At 45.7% G+C, this 26,345-nt stretch overlaps 3 protein-coding genes across 4 annotated transcripts; 1 reads left to right on the forward strand and 2 right to left on the reverse strand.

Annotated features, from left to right (window-relative positions):
* The first annotated feature begins 5,627 nt into the window (after positions 1–5,627).
* On the forward strand, positions 5,628–6,890 carry LOC6735834. Its single transcript, XM_002082708.4, has one exon. It carries the CDS (start codon positions 5,771–5,773, stop codon positions 6,812–6,814), a length of 1,044 nt encoding a protein of 347 aa, XP_002082744.2. The 5' UTR covers positions 5,628–5,770; the 3' UTR covers positions 6,815–6,890.
* A 10,029-nt stretch (positions 6,891–16,919) lies between these two features.
* LOC6735836 lies at positions 16,920–18,379 on the reverse strand. 2 transcript variants are annotated; one of them, XM_016181330.3, is made up of 4 exons: positions 18,258–18,379; positions 17,688–17,756; positions 17,523–17,630; positions 16,920–17,469 (listed from the first exon to the last, which is right to left on the reverse strand). In XM_016181330.3, exons 2-4 carry the CDS (start codon positions 17,702–17,704, stop codon positions 17,013–17,015), a joined length of 582 nt encoding a protein of 193 aa, XP_016029206.1. In that variant the 5' UTR covers positions 17,705–17,756; positions 18,258–18,379; the 3' UTR covers positions 16,920–17,012. The 2 variants fall into 2 exon arrangements, with proteins under 2 accessions (XP_016029206.1, XP_044778472.1); XM_044922537.1 differs by lacking the exon at positions 18,258–18,379 and having other exon boundaries at positions 17,688–18,194.
* Positions 18,380–19,490: 1,111 nt separating this feature from the next.
* Positions 19,491–20,842, reverse strand: LOC6735837 (60S ribosomal protein L22). Its single transcript, XM_016181329.3, has 2 exons — positions 20,686–20,842; positions 19,491–20,633 (listed from the first exon to the last, which is right to left on the reverse strand). The coding sequence occupies exon 2, from the start codon at positions 20,629–20,631 to the stop codon at positions 19,696–19,698; it is 936 nt and encodes a 311-aa protein (XP_016029207.1). The 5' UTR covers positions 20,632–20,633; positions 20,686–20,842; the 3' UTR covers positions 19,491–19,695.
* Positions 20,843–26,345: the final 5,503 nt, after the last annotated feature.

The raw sequence follows: 26,345 nt of genomic DNA on the forward strand, positions 1-26,345 counted from the left end.
ATATAAAACTGGTCAGAGGATCCAGTTGTAGCAGCCAAAAATAAAAATTACACTGAAGAAAAGAAGATTTTTCTTCGGGATTTAAGTGTGGTAACCCTTGAATATATAATCTTTATGCTAAGTCTGCATCCATCCTTTTCAACATATGCAAATATGTATATACGTGGAGAATGATTTTTTCCACACAAATAACAAATAATTTGTGAACAATCATTTTCTCTGCCCTTTCGCTAATTCCCACCCACATGACACGTGTACATGCGGAAAATAATGTAATTTTATTTTCGCCTAGCAACGCGCGCACAAAACATGACAAATTGAATAATTTAACAAGGATTTAGAGGGGGTTTGGGGTTTGGAGAATCGTCAGGAGTCTGAAAAGTCTGCGGAGGAATACCCTCTCCGAAAATGGGTCACACACATCGGTGGCTTGAGGGTTCCTCCTGCCCACCAGAAACGAACCGCCAATCCCAATTCCCATCCCACTTTTCACCCACTCTCATTGTTTATGCGCGTGTCGAATTTGGGGTTTAGTCGCCAGGGACCACTGAGAACATAAATATTTATCCAGCGATAAAAGAATTTTGGGAATTTCTCCCCGTTTCCTTGTTGCTGGCGATGGGGCAAATAAGTAGCACAATTTGACTTGGCTAACCCAAAACCCTAAATGTTCCAGGTGCGTGGCGGGTGAATCCGCAAATGTCAGGGGACTTTCAGGTGGGTGGGTAGTGCTTCGATATGGGCAGTGGATCAGATATGGTTCCACGAAACTATCACTCAACTGCCCCCAAGGATTTCATATCAAATTAAAGCAATTTTTATGCCAGGACATTAATCTGAGGATCTATATTCTAGTTAGTATCATAACACCCAATATACTGATGGGATTTCTTTGACATATCGACTATTCCTATAGTACCTATAAAATTCTAAATTCCGCATACCAATGAAAACGACCGAGATAATGGTCATGTGGCTGAGGATCTGGATGTGGGGAATGGTATGGCATGGGATGGGATTCCGTGGTCTGGGTGAGCGTGTCTCTCGCCTCCCATTTGTTTGCAGGTGGGCAAATGGGCAGCCCCTCTATCTTTCGCTTTCGAGCTGTTTGCAAGTCAACAGAGCAGCCTCCCCCGACTGCCACCCTCTGCGCCCCTGTTGACTGTGCCAATATTGACGCAGACCGTATCTCTTTATGACATATTTTTTTCGGCTACTGTCATCAGCGGAGCGCTCTGGCATTTCTGGGCTTTGTTTACATCCTCTCGTGGTCTGCGTTTCGTTGTGTTATTCCCGGCCCTTTGAGTTGAGTTCAGTTGATATATATATTAGCGCACTTGTACGACTTATTTTCTGGGCCAGCACACAAAAGCAGTAACCTTAAGTCCTCCGTAGCCTGAACTTTGTTTTTGGCTCTGCCATGATGCCTCTCTTCCGTACAACTAGTATTTGGGTTAGTGGGTAATGCAGTTGGTCTTGGATGGCAAGGTGAGTTATGAGCAAAAGAGATGTTAACGACGTGGGAGAATCCCATAGAAACACTGGACAGCAGGGGCTCCAAGTCGATCGCATTGGCAGTACGGACTCGTAGCTGCAATAGACCGCCCACAAATTCGGTAGACATGCACTATGACAAGGGGTATATCAACTAAAGGCGGAGAAATGATTTATTTAATATTTATCTTAAGAATATCTGACAAGCGATTTAGAAAGCTTTACGTAAAGAATTCCATTTTACTATGGCCAAATTGAATAGTAATTTGCTGACCAAATGTCAGTTTTTTGGCCAAAACATTCGATTTAATGATCCAAATTTGGAATGTTGTACCTTGTTGAACTCGTATTCACATTCCCAAACGATTTGCATTCAAATTTAATCATTTTAATTTTTGTCGATTTTTCGCAAATTTTGATGATGTAACCCCTTATAAAAATTAGAAAATTGGCAAAAATCGAATTTTCAAAAATCTGCAGATTTGTAATATGGTTTGTTAGTTTGGATCATTAGCTGTGCAAAAAAGTTATTCCTTGAGGTTTGTGACACTTTTTGGCCGAGAAATGAAGAAAAACCCGTGTTTTTCCGACCAAAAAATCAGTTTTTAAGCCAAAATAGTCGATATATTGGTCGAAATCTTGAGTGCAGTACATTTTTAAACTCGCAATTACATCACCAATTGATTGGCAAAGCAATTTTAACAATTTATTTTTTTTCGATTTTTTGCAAATTTTGATGATGTAACCCCTTACAAAAAATGCGAAAAATTACCAAAAATTTTTTTTTTTAATTTGGCCAGAATTTGATACATGTTGTTAATATGGATCACTAGCTGTGCAAAAATCGTATTCTTGTGGTTGTGGAACGCTTTTTGGGCAAGTTATTATGATAAAGCTCCAAGAATAACGGTATTTTGCGATGTCGTACGGTTGATCCAAGTAAAAAAGAGCATTTCTTAAAAAGAGCATTAAACTTTCGCTTTATATTTTTTGAGTTTGGGATTTCCCGCATTTGATTCGGGGCACTCAATGACTGGCACGCAAACTGAATCGGAAAAGCGCAGCAATCCGGGGCCATAAATAAATCGAATCGCCCAGTTTTCAATCGGATCGCTTGGGAGGCGATGTGTGGGGAAATTTGGTGGGTTGCAAAGTGCGGAGACAGTTCTTGGAAGCCGGCGACAGTTCCATCACATCGGACCCACATATCAGGCCAGGCGACAAGTGAAGTGTCAGCCATTGACAGGTTGTCCCCTAGCCCAGAGAATCCCCCATAAACTCCAGTTTAAGTGGCCATAAGGCAGGCCGATCACGTGATTGGTCTCTCAGGTGTCGCCCCGAAGACACATTAGAAGAGTTGGAGGATTTTAAATGACTCACTGCACAAAGGATCTCGCATACGTGAAAGTATTCGATTACCACGCGATCGCGGAGTGCAAGTGGGATGGGGATTGGGATTGGGAGTGGGAGAAGGAAAAGACCTGACCTCAACCTGATCGGTGATCGGCCAGATTGGATTGGATTCGCTATTTCCGCATTCACCGCAGTGGCGATCGATTTGCCAGACAAATTGCAGCAACTACCTCGAAATGTGCGAATCCAGTGGAGAAGTACCCACCGCAGAGTGACAGCTTGGAAACCCTAGAAGTGAACATGGAATCCATGGGCAATTCCTCACGATCTCTGCAGTCGGAGGTCTCGTATCGCATTTCAATGACGCGACCACATTCCGCGCACTTTGCAAGGTTTCAAAGCATATACATTTCTATTCCTGCACGGAGAGAAAACTAGTTTGTAAATATTATCTCCATTTATGTGAGTACTTCGCATCTGTAGGTAGTTTTCCTTAGTGTTTTCCACTCAATTCTCCAACAATCCAGTCCATCTGGACTTGGCATTGTTCCAGTGGCACGCTCTTAGTTTTGATTTCTGCTGGTTTTGTGTTTTACTCTGTGGTCAAGCCGCCTAAAAGGGCGCCCAGTGTGAAACCCAATACGAATTTCGGGGAACGAACTCAATTAATTTGGAGTAGGGACGCCGTTTTGACATAATTGAGGCGGCGGGGGCGGAAACATTTCCGCTTTGGTGCCGACAAAGCTGCAGCCACGTTCCAATCTTGTCAATAAATCTCAATATCAAAATATGCTAAATGACCACCCGTATGGGGAAAACATGCAAGCGCAGACAATAGTTAGAGTCGCTTGGCCGCGGAGCAAAATGCAAATAACTGCACGAACTATCTGTGAGATACGCGCATAAATTTACAATCTATCTATGGATGGATGGCATATTTTGCGCTGTAATGCGGCGGGGGGTTCCAATTTCAGTTCGAATTTGAGTTTGAGTTGGAGATCGGGTTCGGTCTTTTTCATTAAATGCCGCTCTGAGGCGAACAATGAACCGTGTTGACAGGTCTCCGTTCCGAAGTCTTTGTGTATGATTGATTTAACCTGAATGGACTGACAGGTACGACGACAGGCGAGCCGAAGCGAACCAAACCGAAAGATATGGAAATCCACATGAGATACTTGCGCTTATGCTAACGATATGTGAAAATGGGGGTCTTTGTGCGGGCTCAACAACTTCCACTTGGAGCGAAATTTAAAACGCTGTCGATCGCCGAGTGTGGAATGTATCTGCAAGATACGAATGCATATTCAGAAGTCTGCTGCAGCTCCACAAGTGAGTGCGGCAATCTGTGACAGTGCTCGCCAGTAATCCAACCAATCAATCATGGATTGAATCGTACAACTTCTAATGGGCCAGCTGAGAAGAACCGTTCGAACTCATTACAGATGGCAGCATAATTATCCACGAGTCTGCGGTCGGCTGACCACCTCAGCAATGCAGAAAAACCAGGCTGGAATTCGTTTTCAGACCCAAGACAACCGCATCGAAATTGATTGACAGCTGAATGATTTAATGAGCAGCAAGATAAACGACGCCGTCTCGCTCTTTCCTCAAAACCGCAGCGAAATGAATTACTTATTTTCGTTTGTATTCGAATTTGAATTTCCCCGCTGCAGTATCTTTTTATCTTTTGTTGCACTGCGGCGGTCCATAAAAGATACTTATCTCCCTCGCTCCCTCTCGCCTTGTCCCCCTCATTTCCCACTCCCCACCTGGGAAAATTTCTTGCGGTGTCATGCGATTGCCGATGACGATGCCCTTTGACGATGACGACCACGCATTTTGTGTCAACTTGGAGCAGTACCCCCTCCATCGCCACCTGGGATATCGAATTGATAAACTCAAAACGTTAGAATAGCTGGCGAGCAAGGGAAGGTGGGGAGCCCAGGGAGTGGGGTACTTTGTATGCCTCAAGTCTGCCCGGTTACCTTTTTCTATGCGGAAGGCATACGAGAAGCCATTGGCCAGCCATAAAATGTTCGTTTGAAATGGCGAATTTAGTGGGTACTTAAAATTAAACAATAGCTATTGACATGTTATATTTGCTGCAAAAGAACAAGTTACAATATAAGTTTCAATCTTACGTAAGTACCAATATTTTTAATCGGCTGTTCAGTGACTTCGCCGCCAAGCGATTTAACTACTGTTTAATTCTCCATTAAATACGTTTACACATAATTACATTCGACGCGCCATTTAAATACGCATCTTCCAGCCGAGCGCAACAATTGCATTGAAAGCTTTTCACTTCTTTCCCATATTCATTGTTAATTTTTATGTCATTTGCGTGCGACCCGAGGGGCACAGTGGTTCCCCCATCTCCGCAAGCGTCGCCCGTGGAAATCCCTGACCAAGGGCCACTTGTCGCCGGAGGAAAACCAAATGAAGAAGCCCACACGGCCCTCACACACTCACGCACCTCAGCACATAATTTATGTATCGGCGGAATAATGCTTTACGATCTTGGCCTGTCATTTTGGCCCTGTGCTACCTGGGATCCAAAGATTGGCGTGGGACGCTTCGGCTGGCAGGAGATTTCCACATGAACCGCATCCAAATTCGAGTGAAATATGGGAAATGAATAGACAGTATCGAAAAGAGATGTGAATTGGAAACGGGCACTGATAAATAATCTATATTGTGTGATTGTAGCTGCATCTTCAAATGCTACTTAAAAAGAGCGAAATATTTCTTGTACTGTTTTTTGCCTTTTAAATGTAGTGTGCTTTCGAATTCCGTTGCTGTCAGTTACTCGTGCTGAATTGCTCAAAATTAGGAGTTTCACAAAAACACAACTACCTTTCTCCAGGGCACAGACGACCAGGTTCGAGACAAAAATGCAAAGTGGCCCACTCTAGGAGTCGCGATGCTATCAAAAATTCTACGTAAATATGGCACACAGAACATGTTCGGCAATCACCATCCTCATAACACCCATGCGAGCAATCCGAGCTGCCCTTGGAAGTCGGGATGCGGATGTGGGCAAGGATGCGTTTGTTGCGACGTCCCCGGCGATTCGCAGCTGATCCGCCGCGGAATACACGACTGGGATCGGCGCAGTGCGGCGCACCACGAGCGCCGTAAGATCATTCCGAAACTGGTGTATCTGCACAATCCGTGGAAGTACCTAGTGACCAAGTTCAATCTGTGGAAGCTCAAGTGGCTCTGGGATCGCGAGTTCAGCGAGCCGGACTTCTTGGAGGGCGCCAAGCAGGCGGCGATCGTGATGACGGACATCATCCGCCAGCAGAGTGCCGACAAGATCAGCGAGTATACGACACCGGTGGGGTTCCAGCAGATCACCCGGGACATGCTGCTCTCCCGCAACGACACGCGCCTCCAGCTGGTCAGGTTCGAGCGGGAGCACCTGCGCCGCGCGATTCCCATGAAGGTGGCTACGCGCCAGAACTTTGGCCGGAAGTACGCCTTCATAGACATGCTCTTTGTGGGCCTGCGGAACACCAAGGACTTTGATACGGCCACCGAGGTGGTGGAGGTCAGTGAGATCATCCGCCGGATGGACAACGAGCTTAAGACACCGCCCGAGGTCGTGGCTGTTCCGCATCGAATTGTTTTCGCCGAGATCTTCATCCGCTTCAGAAGGGACTACACGGCGGATGCCAGAAAGGGTGTCAATCTGAATAGCTATCCCTCATTCAGTGCTCCCACAAGTGCAGATGCAGTTGGCAGTGCAAAGCCTCTGCAGACACCCTTCATTCAGTCGGCCCTAGATCCCATGAAATCCGCCCAGAATCCGTCCACTTCGGCTCTTCCGCAAACGGGAAGGATCCTGCACCGCATGGACGACGTGGGCTGGTCCGTGTCCTTCTACAAGATCCTAACCTTCGACGTCCTCAACTACGATCCGCAGAACAAGAGACACCAGCACCCGTCCGACGATAAGCCTTAGTGTTAGTGATCAGTTTGAACTCTTTGGTGGGAAAATGTATGATAAATTCCAGCTGGCAATAAATTGAACAATGCAACTTCTTCAGCATTTTGAATATATACACATATATACTAAACAAGTTTTTAGATGAATAAGATAAGTAGATATTATTCAATCACTGCAGAGTAAACTTCCATACCGTTTATAATCAAATTCATCCGATGACTTGTTCCCATAACTAATGCCACCATTTAAGCCCATTTTTGCGTGAACTCTTTAAGCTCACTGAAAACCCACAAGTTCACACCTTTTTTTGGGCCACACACGAAAATATGTGTACAAAACGATGTTGTAATGAGCCACATTACACGATTTGATCTTGTTAGCTGATGTTGTGATGTTATTTTTGTCGTTATTGTTGTTTCGGCTCTAATTGGTTTTCCAACATTAGCTTTTGGGCTTCGAGTCTTTCGGCTGTGGGGCTTGGCCTTGGCGTGACCCAATCAATTTAAATATGCCGAATGATTGAAGGAAATAACATAAATAAATTGACTAATGTATGTACATACAACGAGCTCGTGTCATTTGGCGTTTTTACATCGTGCCTAACACATTTTTGCATAATTCGAACATGGTAAATGGTTTTTGGAAATTTACCTTGGAGGTGGTCCCATTGGGAGCCCAAATCCAAATTTAATTCAAGTGGAATGGGATGCTAAAGTTATGCTGGTTAGTTATGTTTCCCAAAAACAAGGAAATTCCATATAGATGAGTATGAGTAGTTCAAACTCAACCATTCGTTATCCATTTCCACCTTAATGTGACAGATTCAGTTAAACCCCTGATCCTTGCGCCCGTCAATCGAAACAAGTTGTTTTGACTGCAGTTTTAAAGGACATTTTTCGAAGTGAGACGGCACCACTTCGCTTTCATCCCGCCCAATTCCAATTAGTTGCCCACGGGAAAAGCTATTTGCTCGAGTTAAACAAGACCCAAGTCCCAGGCCAAATAATCCCGACATCCTGCAGTGGCCAAGGAGCGTGAAACAGGACACGAAGGGAGCGAATGCGAATGGGAATGCGAATAACAAGAGCCGTCAAAAGGGAAAGAAATAATTTAAATAAGAAAACACAAGCAGCTGTTGCAGTTCTGAGCCAAAGATGGAAATGTGCCACTCCCACTCCCGCCGCCACCCACTTCGCCCTCATCCGACCAGGAGGCAGATAGCTACTGAGGCAGTAACACTGTACAAGCAAAAGGGATAATCTCATTATAATGAAACGCAAGTTATGCACGCGCAGCCGGCAGCCGCTAGATGGCGCCAGTCAAGGCGTCACTCAAGTGTCGCCCGCGCTCTTGGCTTAGGCGTCAAAAAAAAGACTTTAAAAATAGGCAAAAAATCAAATCGGAAAAAGGAAAACAAACCGATGGGAAAGGAAACCGGAGACACAGCTGCTTGTCTGAGACCCGGCTCCACGACTCGGCTTACACAGCTCGAATTGGCCTGGCTTGAGCTGACACGCAAAGCGGCCATCGCAGCAAAAAAAAAGGAGGAGGAAAATTATAAAAATTTATGTGCTCCCTTCCTTTCTGGCCATTCAATCTCTGCGGCAGCCAGCTTCTGTTAGCCTGTCCACTGGATTTGTTGTCCATTTCCAAGGATGTCAGCCGGCAAATGCCTCCGGCCGCTCATAAATAACAAATGGCAAGGAACGCTGCATCCACCAAGACGAACTTCAGATACCCTTAGCGAACCTTACTTAGTTACCACAAAAATTAGAAGCATGCAACGAAACATTTTACCACCGATAATCGAGAGGATTCTCAATGGGGAAAGTTGGAAAATTGATACTTTAAACCGACTTAGCTTAACTTTGGGAATGTTGATTCTTCTGAGCAATTTGCTAGCTACCAGCAAAAGAGGGACAAGAATTAATTAGACAATCCGAAAGCGGAGAAGATAGGCCGAAAATCAGTAAACCGGCTTAATTCCAAACTCATTTGCAAATATTTACCGAGCCCAGCAAATCGCAGACATCCTAAGCCAAGTCCCTTTTAACCGGACCCGAAACCGGATCGGGATCCCGGATCCCGGATTCCGGATCCCGGCCAGAAAAAGATGAGTGTAACAGGTGTACACGAAACAGCGGCCCCGCTCGATGGGCCCAAAAGTTTCCACCGCCTTTCTGGGCCCCTTTTTCTTTTAATTTTCCAAAGATTAATTACAAGTCTGGCGTAATGAGGGGATTTCCGGTGCAGGATTTGCTGCGTCCCTTTTTTTCTCCTCGGCCAGATCCCGATGGCCGCGTTGTGCTCCTCCTCCCACAGCAGCCCATATTTCTTACGCTTAATAAAAATTGAATGAAATTTATGAAATATTCGCGCGATGTGCATAGAAATGCGTTCCTCGGGGGAGGCGGACACCCACCCACCTGCAGTCTGAATCTCAGCCGCGAATCGTTGATCTTCATTAGCGGAACCGCCGCCGCCGCCGTCGCCGCTGCCGGTAAATGTCTTTATAGACATTATTCCCGCAGTCGCCTTCTTGGCAAAGCTTTAAATTTATGGCAACGCATTTGCGCCGCGCGCTCCTACGGCCATAATATGAGGAGTAAGAAGAAGAAGAACTTGGTAGAGGCAAGAAAGTCTGGCTAATAAAGCGTCGGCGTTATAACACCACCACCCCCTCTCCATCTCTTTCTCTCCTTTATTAGTTCATTGCTTGGCGGAGGAAATCCCCACACCAACCCGCTCACACCATCAACCATATCCATTTACACTCGAGTATTTATCGCCGCTCTTGGCCAAGTTAAAAGGAGAGCTGCGAGACCTCCCTGGGCGCTGGAAGGAGGCACCAGCAACAGCCACACCAGGTCCAATATAGAGTTGTCACATAATTCCCGACGCTAACAGGCCAAATGCGCTATTAGCACAACATTTGTACAATGCCGCGCCAGATCGAGTGGAACCTTTAGGAGTGGTCGGTTTGGGCCAACTTTCTTGCCATTTTGAACTCCTTTGCACTCAATCATATTGTAATTATTTCCAGCTTCGTAAACTATTCTAACATTTTTCCAACGTAAATTCTACGTCCTATCTAACCTTTAAATTTCAGCGTTTATTATTTACATATTTATTCCAATAAGAATTAAAGCCAAACACCACGCCAATTGGAAGACAGGGACAGCTATAAGTTCATATTTCCCCTCTGCTACTCTATCACCTTTTCACTCATGCCAGCCACATTCTGTCTCGTTTTATGAGCAGACAAGCAATACTTTTTCGCGCCTTTTATGAATTCCGCGGAAAATGTTTGTGTATCTACAGTTGTATGCAATTCCCGGAACAAGTAAAAAACAATAACAAACTGAACCCATTTAGCATGACAATCGATTTGGGTGCCCACGGCACTGATTTAAACGAACATGTTTTAAAGTTTAAAGAACTGGGCCACAAGTTCGATTGCCCTTTAAATTGCCACTTGGCGCCAAATATTTATTACGCTCGGTTTGTCTGGTTCGCTGTCAGCTTTTAGGGGAATCTGCATAAATCGAAAATATTTCAGCAAAAGTTGTGTCTTTAATTTAAAACACATTTCGCGTTCCCCTTGGGGTGCGGTCGCGGTGCACTGAGAGAAAATGGGAAGGCTTTTGCAGGGAACTTGCTATTCAAGCCATAGCTATACATACATACAATATATGTATGTATATATACCCAAAGAGCAGTACTGTATGTTTTGATTTTCATTTAATCATCAGCAGATTTGTACCTTTATTTCTCCCTGTGCATTTGGACATTCTGCCAAAAGGGAAAACATTAAAAATAACGAAAAGCCAAACTGAAACATAAATAAATCTGAAATTTTAAGCACTCAAAATCCGGCAAAGCACAAACACACACGCACACCCAGCTGCACACACACACACTTGCATTCATAAGCTGTTTGCGACTCGAAAACCTTTGTTTTTGAAAGTTCTTCGGTTTGGGGACGTTGTTTTTTTACCTCCCTCCCTCCCTCACCGCACGAAAAACATGCAATTTCTTTCGGTTTCGCAACGTTCGATTGTTGCGGTGAGAAAGGGGGCGGCGGTAGCAGGGGGCGTGGCAGGGCAGCAGCTGCAATAACAACAACGAACGAAAACAGCGGCGACAAGGACAAAAGCCAACAATGGGTTATTAGTGGCACTTAAGCAAACACGCGGCCAAAAGGGCTGGCTGACCAGGGGGGCGTGGTAGGGGTCGAATGCCACAAGGAAGTGTGTGCGAGTGTGTGTGTGGCATGTGTGTGTGAGCGGTCTCTGCGGTTCTTGTTGCCACTGCCGTCGTCTGATTTATCGCCAAGATGTGGGCGTTTTTAATTAATTTCACTGCACCGCCGCTCAGCGCAGATTTCCAGCTCATAAAGAGCGAATTTCCAGCAGGGGAAAAAATCAACAGCCATGTGGTATTTAGTTAAGACCCTGAAGAGCTGCAACTCCTTCAAAAGTGCCTGGAGTATCGCCAAGTGGCGGACAGCATTGTGGTTACTTGGCTCAAGTGTGAATACAAATTATTCACACAGCCGCACAGCTTTGCGAGTTTGAATAGCACGGCAAACAGAAGAAAGCCCAAGGGAAATATTTCAAAACCTTAAGGGCTTCCAACAAATAATAATATATAAAATACAAACAGAGATGTTCACATACATAAGTAAAATTTAGAATGAATTTAAGATGTATCTTTAAGTTGCATCTTAAAACTGCGAAGATCCTCGCAAGCAGTGCACTCCAATGGCAAACGCACAGCAAACACAGAACTGCGAAATAATTAGATTTTCTGGGGCTAATTTGGTGTTTCCTTTTCTGCTCGGGCAAACTTTCGCCTTGGCTTTTAATTCTAATTTTGACGCGGGCTTAGCGCTAATTTACTTTCAACTTGAATTTCTGTGGAGTTTGGCGTGCAGCCGAAGAAGAAGTGCCCAACTTTCCAAGACTCGCCCAGATAATCTCGACGAGAGTGTCACTTTGCTGATGCCTTCGCACTTGAGAAGCTTTGACCAAATATGGAGGGACTCTGCGGGACAAAAGAATGCCAAGTTGCGCCATATCACTTACCGGGAACTTCGAAGGGAACGATGGGATGGGTGAACTTGGATGCGGTGCTGGCTGCTCCTTGGGCCACAATAAATTCATTAGCCGGCTGCAGCTGAATATGAAAATCGCGCGGAAGAACTAATTATGCTGCGAATAGTGTTGCACTATTAAATTTCACTTTGTTGCATGCATAACGTTCATTACGCGCCTGCGAGCGCAAATTGAACCCGTTTCTCACTTAATGAGAATTCTGCGGAAATCTCCCAGGGCTGCTTTAATAAATCGATAAATGCCTCATAAAAATACTGAGCCGTTTGCAGGGACAGCGCGCTGGAACTCCAACTATTTGAATTTGTTTTAGCCGAAGCTAACAAAGTAACATGTTTGTATAAATTAAAAAATTGGGCGGGGCATGCAAATAGTAAATAAACGGACGGCACCGAAATGGAAACCAATTAAAAGCAAACAGCCAGTTTGTTATGTTGCCCGATGTCGTGTATGCAAATATTTTTGCATCCAGGCGATGTGCGAAAAGTGATTTAAAAGTTTAATTCACGGCCAACAATGGGGGCGGTAATAAAAGGGTTTGGGATACCCAATTACAAAATAATTTTAAAAAAATCGATTGTAAGCTGCCAGTGTTTGAAAATAGCAGGGATTTCGGATGAAGTGTTGCATACTCTTAGGCGCAATTTAAGGAGATTTCGAAATTATTTCGATCATATTTCCAATGTTTTTCTGTGGAAAGTTGCCAGCCAGTTGGTCTCATAACTTAAATTTGAACTTTTGGCACTCCGCATGGTAATTAAAGCGCATAAACAAGTCAATATCTGCGACTTTTCAGCTGTCCCCCGAATAGAAAGAGTGCCAGAAAGGGCCAGTTAATTGATTTACGACCTTCAATAAAACCGTAGAAGACAACTTATCATTACCACCACCCCGTTTCAAAGGCGGCTAAGCTAAAACAAACTAATTTCAGGCCAGAAACCGAACGAGGGCCATAAAGCAAGTTAACGATCCAGCGAAAAAGGGAGAGAGCTGAAAACTGGGAGCATCCGTGACATTGAAGGGCCCCAGCCGAAGAGTTCTTCAATTAGTGTAAACACAAACGATGACACTCTCCACGGACCAAAGGCCACAGAACCGAGCCAATTTCCAGTGCCAATCCAGACTGCCAGTGCTCCAAACCACCAGTTCTCCAGATCTCCAGACACTTTAATATTTAACGCCCCTGGGAGCTGGCGACAATGAGGCAAACAACGAGTGTTCCACGAATATGTTCGTGATCATAAAATTATAATTTATGAACAAAAAGCAGCGGGCAGGAGCATGCAGTTTGGAGTGTGGAGTGTGGAGTATGGAGTATGGAAGCTTATCTCATCTCCGGCATCTCCAAGTGCGCCCATATGGAGGACGCGCGATGCCGAGATGGAGATGCAGATGCAACAACCGACCCAACAACCCGACCACGATGACAACGTTTGGAGCGATTTTGGAGCGCGGCTCGCGTCAATTTTCTGGAGTGAGTTCGAAAGGGAAGAAGCTAGCTCTGGACCCTTGCACTGAGAAAAAATATTAACTGATTTAGAATACCAAACGTAAGGCACTTTATTCTGAGCGATCTGCATAAGTAGTTATATGCTAGGCTTTAAAGAGATGACCCTACTAAACGCATTGCTGCCCCCTTTTAACCACCATTTTCTCTCAGTGCGTCGGTCCCTTTTTCAGAACCGCCTGTCATGGGGGTGATTGTTGTTATTGTTATTCCGGTTGCTCTTTCTGTTTCCAGGAAAGACGCCGCGGGCCCTGGTCGCTGGTAACTGGTTACTTGGACAATATTTTCATATTTATTCAGGCTCGGACTCGACTGACATTGGTAGCCAGATCCCGAGGAGCATCCCAGTTGCTCCGCAGCGAAACTAATTTGCGGTTCGGCTGTCCGTCGAGTCATCTGCAATTTCCTCTCGAGAGCAGAGGGTCTGTGTTATTGTGCCACGCCCACCGGCAAGCAGGCCTAATAAGTTGCCTCCTTCGCAGGGAGACCCTTTTGGGGTCAACTTCCCGGGGGCTCCGACACACGCATCGCATGGTATCTCTGTACGGAGCTCCCATTTCCCGCCGCCCAAAAGATTCGATTTTGTGAAACATTTTGGCCGGCTTCTGCAGCTTAATTAAATTCTTTTCACTTGTTCTGCTCTGCGGCGCTGATTGAGTCTGCGTAAAAATCAAATTAGTTTAGTGGGAAAGTTTATCAATTAAGTGGCCGGGCTTCTTTCTCTAGGCCAAGTGCATTTGATTGGGTTCGCGCTAAGTTGCGAATGATGGCCAGAAGTGTAGGGAAATTAAAATCATGGCTTATAGTACGAAATGACCTTAATTTATATTTTTATACTTTAGATTAATGTGGTGTTTAAAGCTGCGAGCATAACCTTCTCTTTAAATGTAATCTTAGCCAATTACTCACTCGGTTCTCGCCGAGTCTGAGCCATTGTCATTTTCTGCGCCTTTGTTGCCTGCGAAATTAAAAATGATCGCCATCGTCTCGATGACTCCACGCCAGGCTCCACCGCTCATTGTTGCTCTGCGGGGCTCTGCGGGACCTGCGGTCTCGCCGCCAGGATCATAACTCACAGCCGCATCGGAGATTCCTCGAGTGCTCCTTGCCTTCTGCCTTCTGCCTGCTGCCTCCTGCCAACGGGAGGAGCATCCTGGCCAGCCAGCAGGCTATAATTTAAACGCGCTCTATTATTTATTTGAGCATATGTCAATGGAACTTATTTATTTATTCACGCCAGCAATAATAAATAAAAAGTCGCGTATGCGCATGCAGATGCGAAATGCGAATAAAATCGGCGGCCGTTAATGAGCAAGGGGGGCGGTGTGGGGAAACTCCGGGAAAAGGGCGGAAAATGGGGGTGGAAAAGCGTGGGGGGAGTGAGGGTTGTTTGCAGGGCTTATGCCGCAGCGATGGCAACGCGTTGCTGACGTTAATTGACCGCAACAATTTTTTCGCCGCTGCAGTGTGCAGTAAATTTTAATGAAATTGCTGCCATCGCGCACGCCCACCGATATAAGTGGGCGTGGCCAATCGGCCCCCGCTGCCCCCGCGCCCAATGTGCTGATGACGTGCTGTCAGCGACACTCACTTCGTGCCGCTTGTTGCATGCGGCAGAGGCGCGGATAAAAATGAAATAAAATACAAAAAAATAAAGCTGAAATTAAACGCGCAAAAAATTAAAATCTATAAAGGAATGGGAGATATAAAAATTATTTACGACTCGGAGCTTAATTCGCGATCCTCTAGCCTCGCCCCGCCTGTTTGTATCGCTGGCCATTTTTGATGTGGCTGCATTTATAAATTAATTAAAAATAAATTACTTTATGTTGCATGTCCAATTTCGTTAAAGTTGCCAATGCAACAGCGGCGCTGAAAAAAGGCACAATTATGCAGAGACAGTTGACAAGAAAGTGTTGGGAAAAAAAACGTTGAACTTGCAAAGTTGTTTTTATGGCCATCAGCAATATAATTAAATGCCATGATTGAAACTTTTTTATTAATCAGTGCGGCAACTTAATATGTTTTAGTTGTGCTTCAGCCCCATTTGGAGCACCCAAATGGGTAATTCCATTGCTCTTCTGGATCAGCACCTCTGCAACCTCTGCACCTTATGTTGCACGTGCATCATGTGTACCCATAGATAATCCCTTGTGTGTACATAATGCACCTCATATTTGCCCGGGCCAAACACCCAGATTCCGCCGACTTAATGTCGCATTAAGATGGCAATCCCGACTCGTATCCCATATAAATCCACCCGGAGCTCGGAACGCGGATTGCGGGAGAAGGTGGATGAGAAGGTGGGGGTCAGGAGATAAAGTTGCTGCAGAGATGGTGCAGATAAATTTTCATGTTGTCACACCTTGCAACTCGCATGCCACATAAATATATTTCCACTTCGAGCCGCCGAAAGGTGACACTGCCTGCGTTTTCTGCACCTCTGTGTTTTTTTAGCCCTTTTTTTTTGGACTGGACTGAGGTAAATAAAGATATCACAAGGTAGCACCACTCGATTCCGCATTCAGAGGCACCCCGAATACCCAGGGCCAGCTTCCTCGCAACTTTTGGCCGCATCGAAAGTGAATTATTATTGAATGCCAGTTGAAAGAAAAAAAAAACAAGTGAGGACCTTCTCGGAACTGAGAATTTAATTTATTGGGAATATTTGATGTTTGATTTTTCGCCTTGTTCCTCTCGTTTCTTATCGCCTGGTCAATGACATTTTATTTTCGCCAGACACTTTCGAATTCGGGGAAAAGCACAATATTTGCTTATCAGGAGAAAGAGAGGTTCCAATTTGAACCTGCCAAAATAATGCACTTAATGGAAGTGTGCAGAGCATGTTATTTCAGCGGATTGATAAGGCGCTTTGATTAAGATAGGCGAGCTAGCTAATCTGTAAGAATAAGTATCTCACATCATATACCTTTGAGCTCCGTTTAACCCGACGACGAGGAGCCGATTAACTACGAGTCCAATCTACGTGGAAATCAATTAGCAACTGCCGGTTTGCAGGCCATAAAAGTGAAAATCCGGAGCAGACAGCATAATGCCACCCAAGAGCTGTCAATGCAGGGAGACCACACAAGTGGACGCAGGAGTGGGGGAAAATTAAGCCTGGTCACGCACAGGGGAGATGGACTCAAAGGAAGGGGGCGTGGCGTGGAAGATAGAGATCCCGATTGCCAGCTCGAATATGAAATTATTCAAATGCAGCCACAACATATAAATTCAAGTTAATCCGCACAGCTGGACGCCGCCTCAGTCCCCAGATCCCCGGAGGCAGACGAGCGGATCTGGTTAGTGGGGATCTATATAGAGCTATATATCCATACCCATAGCGGGTACAAGGACTCTGAGCTGCCAGCCCGCTGATGGGCGCCAGCTTTTAATCATTATTAATTATCCAAGGGCCAGGTCGGAGGAGTATAAAGGAGCGGGAGGAGCGGATAATCTATTCCAGGCCAACTTGCAAAACGCTAAGAAATGCGGCTAATTACAGGGTGGGCAGTGGAGCAGCCACCATTTATTTATATCAACGTGAATCGAAATGATACGATTAACTATTACATGTAGTTAGTAGGAGGATCTAGAAACTGCTGGCCGGCGATACAGAGGGGTCGACGTCCATATTGAAGTCCATGTTGGCGCCTTGTTCCTCGATTTCTTTAGCCCTATAGATGGTGCACATTTCCGCGTCCTCACACATAAGCGCTTTCCTGGCCAGATGTTCAGCCTCGCTGAGGTTTATGAAGTCACTCCAGTCGTGCGACAGAATGCCCACAATGTTCTCCGCATCTGTGCCCTTTGCGGCATATATCACCATGCGGGACTTCCCAGACTCCATGCTGAATAAGTGGAGACCCTTGCTGTCCTGCCCAGCTATCAGGACATTCGGGGATTCGGCGTTCTGGTACTTGTCGCAAAACATGTCCCGCACCTGGGACACGGTCACCGTCTGCCCGCGATCCCGGACCAGTTGTTCCACCTTTGAACTCACTTCCAGAACTATTTTCCGATCGATGCCGGAACGAGGTGCGCAGCAGCTGAAAAATTAGTTAGAAGTTATTTTAACCCAACGCAAATTGAATAGTCTTACTAAATGCGGTCATCTATCAGATACATTTCGTATTCATTCGAGTCAGTGGCCAGTATCACGGCGTTGGTACTTTTAAGACCCACGATGTTGCCTTCGATCGACATAGAACTGTGGGAATCAACAGCTAGTAAGTAAGAGAATACATGATTCCAGTCACAAACTCACCTTTCATATTCCATCATTTTGAAATAGACTCCCAAAAGCGTTCGAGCAGAAAAGTGCCAGTTAAATGAGCTGCAAAGATTATTTAAAACCTTAAAAGGGCTTGGGAACTATATAATAAATTTGAGCTGGGTGCAAAGATCTCGTGTGGCTTTCAAAACTAATATTTGCTCAAGTAGATTAAGGCCAACTAATTGTCAGCGCCTGTGTGGCCCAGAAGCGTGGCTATCCATTGTCTGGAAGTAAGCGATATTGGCAGCCCGAGGCTGTCCGTCACCTACGCCGGATGGCGATCTTCAGATGGCGATGGCGATGATGATGATGATGGGGTCTCGCCAACTGGTTGGCACTGGCCAAGAAACGCGTCTATGCGCGGAGTGTCGAGGCAGCTGCACCTGCTCCTCCGCAAGGGAGCTGGCCCTAAAAATAGATCCAACCAGTTGGCGAAGTCAAGACCAGAAGGCCTCGGCAAGGGGGATAGTTTAACGAGCCTATCAATTTAAAGACACACTGTCCGCGCAACGATGTAATCGATGTGTTAATTAGCCTAAGCAGGAACAGGGATCAACCTACCTAGAGTCCGAGTGGATTTGAGCCTATTTACAAGATTCTGGATCTGAATGTTGGACGCACAATTAAAAGCCAACTTGATTGCCACTGAGAACAGGGTTCACATTCCACGTCAAAAGGGATTTGCTTTCAAATTAATAAGGCCCTGACAGGTGTTCAAAATTAATACTTGTTTTAATGCCAGCTCTATTTGCGATATAATGTACGCTTCAAACTACACACGCTGCAAAAAGTGGCGCTTCAAGGGAGTGAAATACATCATACAAATGTGCACTATTAATTAAATAAAATAGCGTTAATGCTAATTAACATGTGCTAAAGTATTTTTTACGTGGGTATATTGGACTTGACAAAGAACGCCATCATCTATCAACTATGGGTGTTAGTTCAATTAACTTTAATCACCATTGGCTGTCAGGCTTTTCCAATTACCAATGGCCACTTGGCTTTTGACAGAGGCTGTTCTCTCTGTTTTGGCCCGATATCGTTTTCCCATTTGACAAAATAATAATCGCGTGTGGATCGCTCTTGACTTCCCCAGCGCAAGCCCCTTATTACATTATTATTATTATTATTGGTACTCGTCTGCATGTCTGGAATTTAATTTTTTCTGGCATTTACAAAACACTTCAACCCGTTTTGACAAGAGTCGGCGATGACAGCAATTACCATACGATTTGCATGACGTTTATGTTTATTTTCGCTTTGTATTCCCTGCCAGGCAGTCGTGAATATTTCGCCCAGCCTTTGTGTTCTTTTGGCCCAGTCGAAAAGAAGCCAACCTGCGAGTGCTCAGGTTGATTTCGATTTTGACAGCTGCCTGACTCACTCCACTCGGTTGGCTGCCTCGCTGTTCGCATTTTGGCTGGATTCGCATTTCATTAGCTCGTTATGGACCACCTACGGCCAGGCCAGGCCAACTGCTGACAGAGGAGCACCCTCTGATCCCCACCCATGGCTTCGGCCATTTGGCAGACCCACAGCGAAGCAATTAAGCCGCCTGGCATCGAACGCAATCCCGTCCAATGGGGCAATTTAAGGTATTTACAAAAGCGTAAAAAGGCAAGGAAAACAAGACTGGCTCCTCCCAATCAAAACATGACGAATGCCACTCGAGGCCCTCTCCGAGATGTCAATCGTTCAAGTTTAAGACGACTCGCCGGAGGAACGCTCCGCTCCTTCCTCCTACCTGGCCCCTAAATGAAATCTTCAAGTTCTTCAAGGGAACTCTGCAGCTTCGGATGGGAATACATATATGATGTACTTTTATTAGGGTTTTTTTATTGATATTTCATGGTTGAATATGTTGAAGCAAATTTGCAAACATTGTATGAGAACTATTGAAACTTCAAGTGGGAATTTAACAGAAGTATACTGACAAATTTAATTTCGAAGAACAGCTTTCAAGGGATATACAAGTTCTCCAAATGCGTTCTTTGTTTTAGGCGAAGGTTTTTCGCACATCGTCGTCGGCAACGTCGTCGTCGTCATCATCATCCTTGCCCTGGATCTTGAAGTAGGCCATGGAGAAGGTGTCCTTGGCCGTGGACACGACTCGCAACCAATCGCGCAGGCTGACCTTCTTCAAATACCGCTTGGTCAGATACTTGAAGTAGCGCTTGGAGAAGTGCACACCGGAGTGGATGATCAGCGAGAAGTTCTTGGAGCGCTCGAAAGTGACCTGGTCCTTCAGCTGGTTGAGCTTGTTCTTTATCTTGATGTGGGTCTTCAAATACTGCTCGAAGTCGGCGAGGTCGAGAATCATATCCTCGGCCACGATTGAGCAGTCGATCACAAAGCGTTGCCAAGCCTTCTTTTTGCCCAGCCTTTTTCCACGCAGAACATTCTTCGCGCGTTTCGGCTTGGGCTTCGTGGTTGCCGGGGTAGCGACCTTCTTTGCGACACTTTTAGCTTTGGCTGCTGGAACCTCGGTTTTTTCGGCTTTTGGTGCTGCGGGAGCTTGTTCCTTGGGCTTTTCCTGCACCAGGGCCGCCTTTTTGGCGGGAACAACAGCGGTTTTTCCCGCATTGACACGTGTAGGAGGCGCCGATCTCTTTTTACAGACCACCTCGGGGGCAACGGGTTCCGGCGCCTGCTTCAAGTTCTTGCGAGAAGCATTCTGGGCTTTCTTCGCCTGCGATCCCAACTTCTGGTCAGCAGCTTCGGCGGCCTTCTTGGCCGATTCCTTCATGGCCAAATCGAGATTCTTCAGAGCCACGGCCGGTGCTTTGGCCACCTTTTTAGAGGACAAAGGCGGAGCAGCAGATGGGGTGGCGGTTTCTACAGGGGCCACCTTAGCTGGGGCTTTCTTCGACGGCTGTGGTGCCGCCTTAGAATTGGCCTTGGGAGCATTCTTTTTCTGGGTCTGCGACTTCATTCCTATATGGCAAAACATGAGCACACGCCAAACATTTTCTTTCGATCAACTTACTCCAAAAAAATGAGTACCAAAGATGGGTTAGAAATACAACGTGACTTCCTCCGTTGAAGTTTGGCAGGAAAAGAATTTGTGTGACCAAGTGTTGCAACAATCAGAAACTTACCGCATTTTCTATCAGTGTGACCTTACTCGCAATCGACTGTGCCTACGTAGAATGCGAATGCCAATTATTCGATTATCTTTGGCGGCATGTTTGTAAAAAACAGGAAATCTTTAAGTGAAATCACGAGGAGATTGTGCAGCAGGTGGGGATGTTGACGCTCTGATTTAACGCTGATTAATTGGCACGAAATTATTATTACCGCTTGTCAGCCGGGGATCAATATGGCCTTGTTTGTTGTCTCGCCTCCAGTTCGGGCTCAGTAATTTGTAGTTTCCATATTATACCTGCTCCCTTTTAAGCACGTTTATTATGGGGATCGAAATCGATTTAATCTTGAGCACACAGGTTCGAGATAAGTTACCAAAGTGGGAAGTTATTGGCATAATGTATTTTATTCTCATGAATCCACTGGAAAAGGTGAGCTACCTACCTTTTCCCAATGCTCGGCAAATTGAATTCCGAAAGCCTGATTAAAGTCTCGTCACCTCCCTCTCTCTTTGTCGGCCAGTTCATTTATTTCCGAGTTGTACAAACATTTAGCTATCGCTTCAATATTTTTTAAGCCAAAAGGAAATCCCTAAATTGCATAACATATCGCTTTGCAACGAGCGCCATTTATCAAATTCAAATGAAAGAGTTGGCCACCAACTGGGATTTGGGATTGTGGATGGGAGATGCCACCTCCTATCGGCAGGAAAAATAAAAAATAAAAACAAAAGCAAAAAGTGCAAGCCAAAGTGAATTCCCGCGGAGCGTTTAATCAAAATTTACCGGCGAACGCGTTCGCTGACAATGAGAAATTGCAACAAATTCGCGCTACATCGAAACCGTCTCCCTCGTGCTGTCTCTTTCTGTCTCGCTGCAGCCGTCTCTTTCGCTTGCCACTGCCAAGAGCAAACAAGGCTTAAAAAGAAGGGCAGGAGGGGCGGGACAGGGTGTCGATGGCAGCGCAAACAAAGCGCCGCGGAACGTCCAAAGAAATGCAGCGATCACGTATACGCACCCCTAGCCACCGAAACTTAACCCATCTATCCACCTTCTCATACCCTAACATAGGGTATTCCTATTCAAATGCTTTCGGTCTGTTGTTTAATTTGACTTTGGATCACCCTAAATTGTTTATAATTAAATTAAAGTGAGATTTAGAGCTACTTTCGTACATTTTAGGTATTATTTAGGGTATTTTGGGTGCGTACCACTGTTTTTCCATCTCCGCATGAAGCTCCTGCAGTTAGGATGCTACTCGATTTCCCAGCCGCCGACTGGATATTGTTTTCTGGTGGTTTTGGTTCTTTTTTTGGCGGTTTTGTTTCGGTTGCGGATATGAAAAATGATGCCGAAACGATTTTTACAACCAAAAGCGCTCCCAGGCGCAGCCTCTTGCCGCGTCCTCCTCGCGGATTCGGAGATGCAGCGATTCGGAGGCAGGTAGGAGCAAGTGGAGTGCCTCCCGCTCACTGCGAGCACTCGAAGTTGATTGATGGGCCCGGCATTGGCGATTGGGCGATGGGAAAACTGCACCGGTGGGCGTGACGGCCCTCCGCCCCCTGCGAAAAGTGGGAGGAATGATCGGCGGAGTCGTGCGGCTTCTGGCCCGAAATCAATCTGGCTAAACGGTAGCAAATGGGCGGATGGAAAGCGGAAAATGGGATTGGCAGTGCGGAGGCGTCTTTGGCCTGGGAGTTTGCCTCGTTATGGATGGCAACGGCTGTCCAGGGACATCGATCACTTCGACATCAGGTGGGCAGGCAGTGATCTTGCGAGGAGTCGAGAAGGCAGGCAGTCATGTAGAGTGAAGGGGCGGAAAATGCTTTTAAAATGGTCTGATTTATACCGCGAATTTGCGTGGCAATTAAAGTGATCTATGATACATATGTAAACTAACAGATTAATATATTTGTTAATATTTGTAGATATTTTTGCCCAGTTGCTTGCATGTAGAATCCGTTTCCTGCCCAGGAAAATGATTATTAGTGGCTGAATTAATGGGTCCCATGGGTGGTGCCAAAACAAAACCATTGAAATACTATTCGAATAGATCTAACCGAGCTCTTAACACCTTTATTGCCATAAATTGGCAAGCTTAACGAAACTGCTCAGGCTAATGAAATGCAAACCGCCAATTGAGATAGAAAATGCAAATGCATGGCCCAGCAGAAAAGAGTTGCCAATCTACCAGCCGCAATATACGAGTGCTCTAGTTGGCCAAAAAAAAAGGAGAAACGATTACCAACTGACTCAGCCAGGCCAAAATTGGCAATGTGCCAGCCAAAATAAACAGTTATTGAGTTGACTGTTTGACACTTCCCGCTGCGATAGCCCAGGGAAACTGGGAAATGGATACAACACCTGGTAGGTGACTCCACACCCACCCATACCCCCTTTATTTCCCGTTCCAGTCGCTCTATTAATTAAATTAATTTCCAATATAAATTCAAATGGGCAAAGCGTGCCCGCTTACGAGTTCTAATTGGGCGAGTGCGAGTCAATTAGATGGGGAAACAGGCAGCAGGGTGGCAGGAAGGCCGGAAAAGCGGGAAAGCGGGAAAGCCCGCCCATTGTGGGCCAGTAAGTCAGGATTGTCGGAGTTGAAGTTGCAGAATGGAAAGTCGGTTGCGGGTGGCGAGGCCTAATTGTTTATTTATGGAAAGGCCTTTCGCAACTCTTTTGCGTTTGGACAGAGGGAACGGGCCGAGCCGGGCTGGGACTCACATTTCATTAATCACGCAAATGCTTATCGCCTGACCAGCAGTAGGAGCTGCTTTTCCTCGAAGAGCCCAAGTCAAATCGTGGCCATAATTTGTCTGACTTGCTGGAAAAGCAACGGAGAGCGGTGTGAGTGCGAAAATGCGCCTTGCATGACCAGGCCAAGCCCCATCCCAATACCCAAAGCCCAAGCCAAGGCCCAAACCACTCATCAGAATCATTGGGGCTCCGCCTGCTGACCACTTCCGTGCCGGCCTGCATTTTTCAGCGGCCACCTCTGATTTTGTGATGCTTCAATTTTGGACCTGGCCGGAAAATTACAGGGCGCTGGGAAACTAGCGGAGGACGAGGTGATGCCAGGAGCGGTCTACTGTGTGAAAATTCTGTGGGAGGCTGGAGAAGTGACGAGCAAATCTCGACCAGGCCAGCAGCAACATTCCTTTTGGGCCGATTGCGCTGAGGTGTTGGGATTGCACTTGAAAAAGGTTTTGGTTATCGAAAAAATAAAGAAAATAACATAATTTATCTTATAATTCCAGCTTGTTTCATATTGTTATACAGCCATATTGTTATATATATATATATCAAGTTTGAAGTTTCTGTAACATTTGTACTTTCTTACCCTAGTCTTTTAAAGTTTTCCATCTGCTTGGGAAAAGCCTCTCTTGCGGAGGAGGAAGCCCTTCGATCCTGTTTACAGCTTTCCCTGCCTTGTGTGGGCCATTACAATCACTTAACTTGAAAGCGGCCCCCAGCTACAGTGAACTCTGCTCTCGCCCACTCCCTAAATTAAGATGTTATCTGATCTGTCGGTCGTAACTTATGTCATTTATGTCCACGATATCTTCGGACCCACCCACACTGTGCACCCAATTTCGCCGCTCGGAGGAGGGGCAAGATTGCGCCAGGAATTGGCCGGGAAAAAGGAAGAGAGCAGTCAGCAGACAACCTGGCAGACACTGCGCCGCTTTTCGGCCATATTAGCAAGGCAAATTTCCCAAAAGGCGCAGGAAAAGCTCTCGAAGAGGAAAAGCTGTGGGGGATGCGCCAACAAGTATGTAGTACAATCTTGAAACTCGAATAACGGAAATAAAAATTATGAGCCCGGAATATTTTAGCGCTGGCAATTTGCATAAGAAAACCGTTTCGAGAGCAAAGGAACTCCGGCCGGAGAAGTGGCCACAAGATTGGACCAGACTCGGCGAAATTCCCTCTTTTCTTTTATTTATTTTTTTTGGATATAGCCAGAGGTCCTTGGAGCACGTGGCTAGTAGTGGGCCACTCCTGGAATGGCCGTGCAGTTTATTGTTGTTTGGGCGTTGTAATTGATAAGTTAATTTGCATTTTTATTGAATGGCCCAGGCAATTGTTGTGACTTGTCGCCGTGCTCTTTGTCACGAAGGTCAGCCTGCTTTGCATACCCGCCCATGTTAGGTGGGTGGCCCAGAGCCACCCACTCGGTTACACCCACCCAGCCAAGTTGGCCGCCTCATGCATGGCGAAACAAAAAAATACGTGGGTGAGTTAATAAAACGAATTTGCGGTTTATGTTCCCGGCAAGTCGGTCGTGTTTGATGCTCAATTGGGCGGAAGGTCTGGGCCAAATCCAGGAGGAACAATTGATAAATTCGCACAATCGAATAAATGTGTTGTGGTTAAACGAACACAGCTGCTGTGAAATCTAGAAATGAGTTTAATTAAGTGCTCGGCAAAACATGCAACGCAAATTGATGCATGTTTTGCACTTTTTTCGCCCAGCTGCAGATATGTAAATCATTTCTATTGTTCTCTGTTCATAGCTTAATTAAAGATTTCAGGAAACCATAAATCAATTGTGCTAAGCAGATTAGATACTGGAGGTAAGAATCGAATTATATTCTGTTGGATATATTTGATATATATGTACCTGCATATATTTGTATTCAATTCAATATTCCATTCAGACTTCGATTCTATTAATTTAAATATCCACTCATGGCGTTGGATTCTGTTTGATTGCTCTGCGCATTTCTTCTCGGCTGGGTCGAGTGGTTCCGCAAAGAATCGAGAATCGAAAATCGGGAGTCGAGAGTCCATATCCATATCCATTTCATGTTCCATCGCCCAGTCGTGCATGAAAAGTTAACGAGAATTGATGTTCCATGTATCGCCAAGGCAAAACAAAGCATAAATTTCTCAGTCGCTCGCCGGCCGAAGCTTCCAGTTGCCATTTTCCAGTTGCCAGTTTTACATGCAGTTGCAGCCGCAGTTGCTGCTGCTGCGTTGTTGCTGCTGTTGCTGCTGCAACTCTGTCGATATCGGACTGCGTCCAAGTACATTGTCCAAATACACACACCAGCAGGCACCGAAGGTCCCCGATATGCCCCCAATGCCCCCCAAACATATATCCCCCGATTGTTCTTGTTGCTTTTCTCTTGGCCGACGCGACGTTGCATAAATTTTCAGCCAACGAATTCAATTTGCGTAACGCATGCGGATGGGTCCCGAAATGGAAACGGGCTGGGAATGGATGGGGATTGCCATCGGGATGGGGGAGAACTGGAGTAAAGTGCTCCCCGCGCCTCCTGACCGAGTTTACTTACGAGACTTTCTAGTTTAAGAAGTTTCAGAAATCAGCTGCAGCACTCGCATCCAAAAGATACTTCAATTGGACATAGTTTTTGCAGAGGAATTGGATGCAAATTATTGTAAACCAATAGATAAACTGTATAGATAAGTTGTAAAGGCTGGCTTCTTCGTAGACACCTGATCCTCCATAAGATTTAAGCCAGTGACATTGGACAACCGAAACTGTTGCACTCGTCACGCCGACAACTCTGGTCACGGGCCCAATCAGTGTCGC

The sequence above is a fragment of the Drosophila simulans genome, chromosome 2R (assembly GCF_016746395.2).
Source record: "Drosophila simulans strain w501 chromosome 2R, Prin_Dsim_3.1, whole genome shotgun sequence".
In the NCBI taxonomy this organism is placed as follows: domain Eukaryota; kingdom Metazoa; phylum Arthropoda; class Insecta; order Diptera; family Drosophilidae; genus Drosophila; species Drosophila simulans.

What these genes read in the sequence shown, in the direction of transcription:
- LOC6735834 (XM_002082708.4), top strand. Translation starts at nt 5,771, where the DNA reads ATGCTATCAAAAATTCTACGTAAATATGGCACACAGAACATGTTCGGC.
- LOC6735836 (XM_016181330.3), bottom strand. An exon ending in CTGATAGATGACCGCATTTA is followed by an intron (nt 17,470 to 17,522) that starts GTAAGACTATTC and finishes CTAATTTTTCAG; the next exon opens with CTGCTGCGCACCTCGTTCCG.
- LOC6735837 (XM_016181329.3), bottom strand. Translation starts at nt 20,631, where the DNA reads ATGAAGTCGCAGACCCAGAAAAAGAATGCTCCCAAGGCCAATTCTAAG.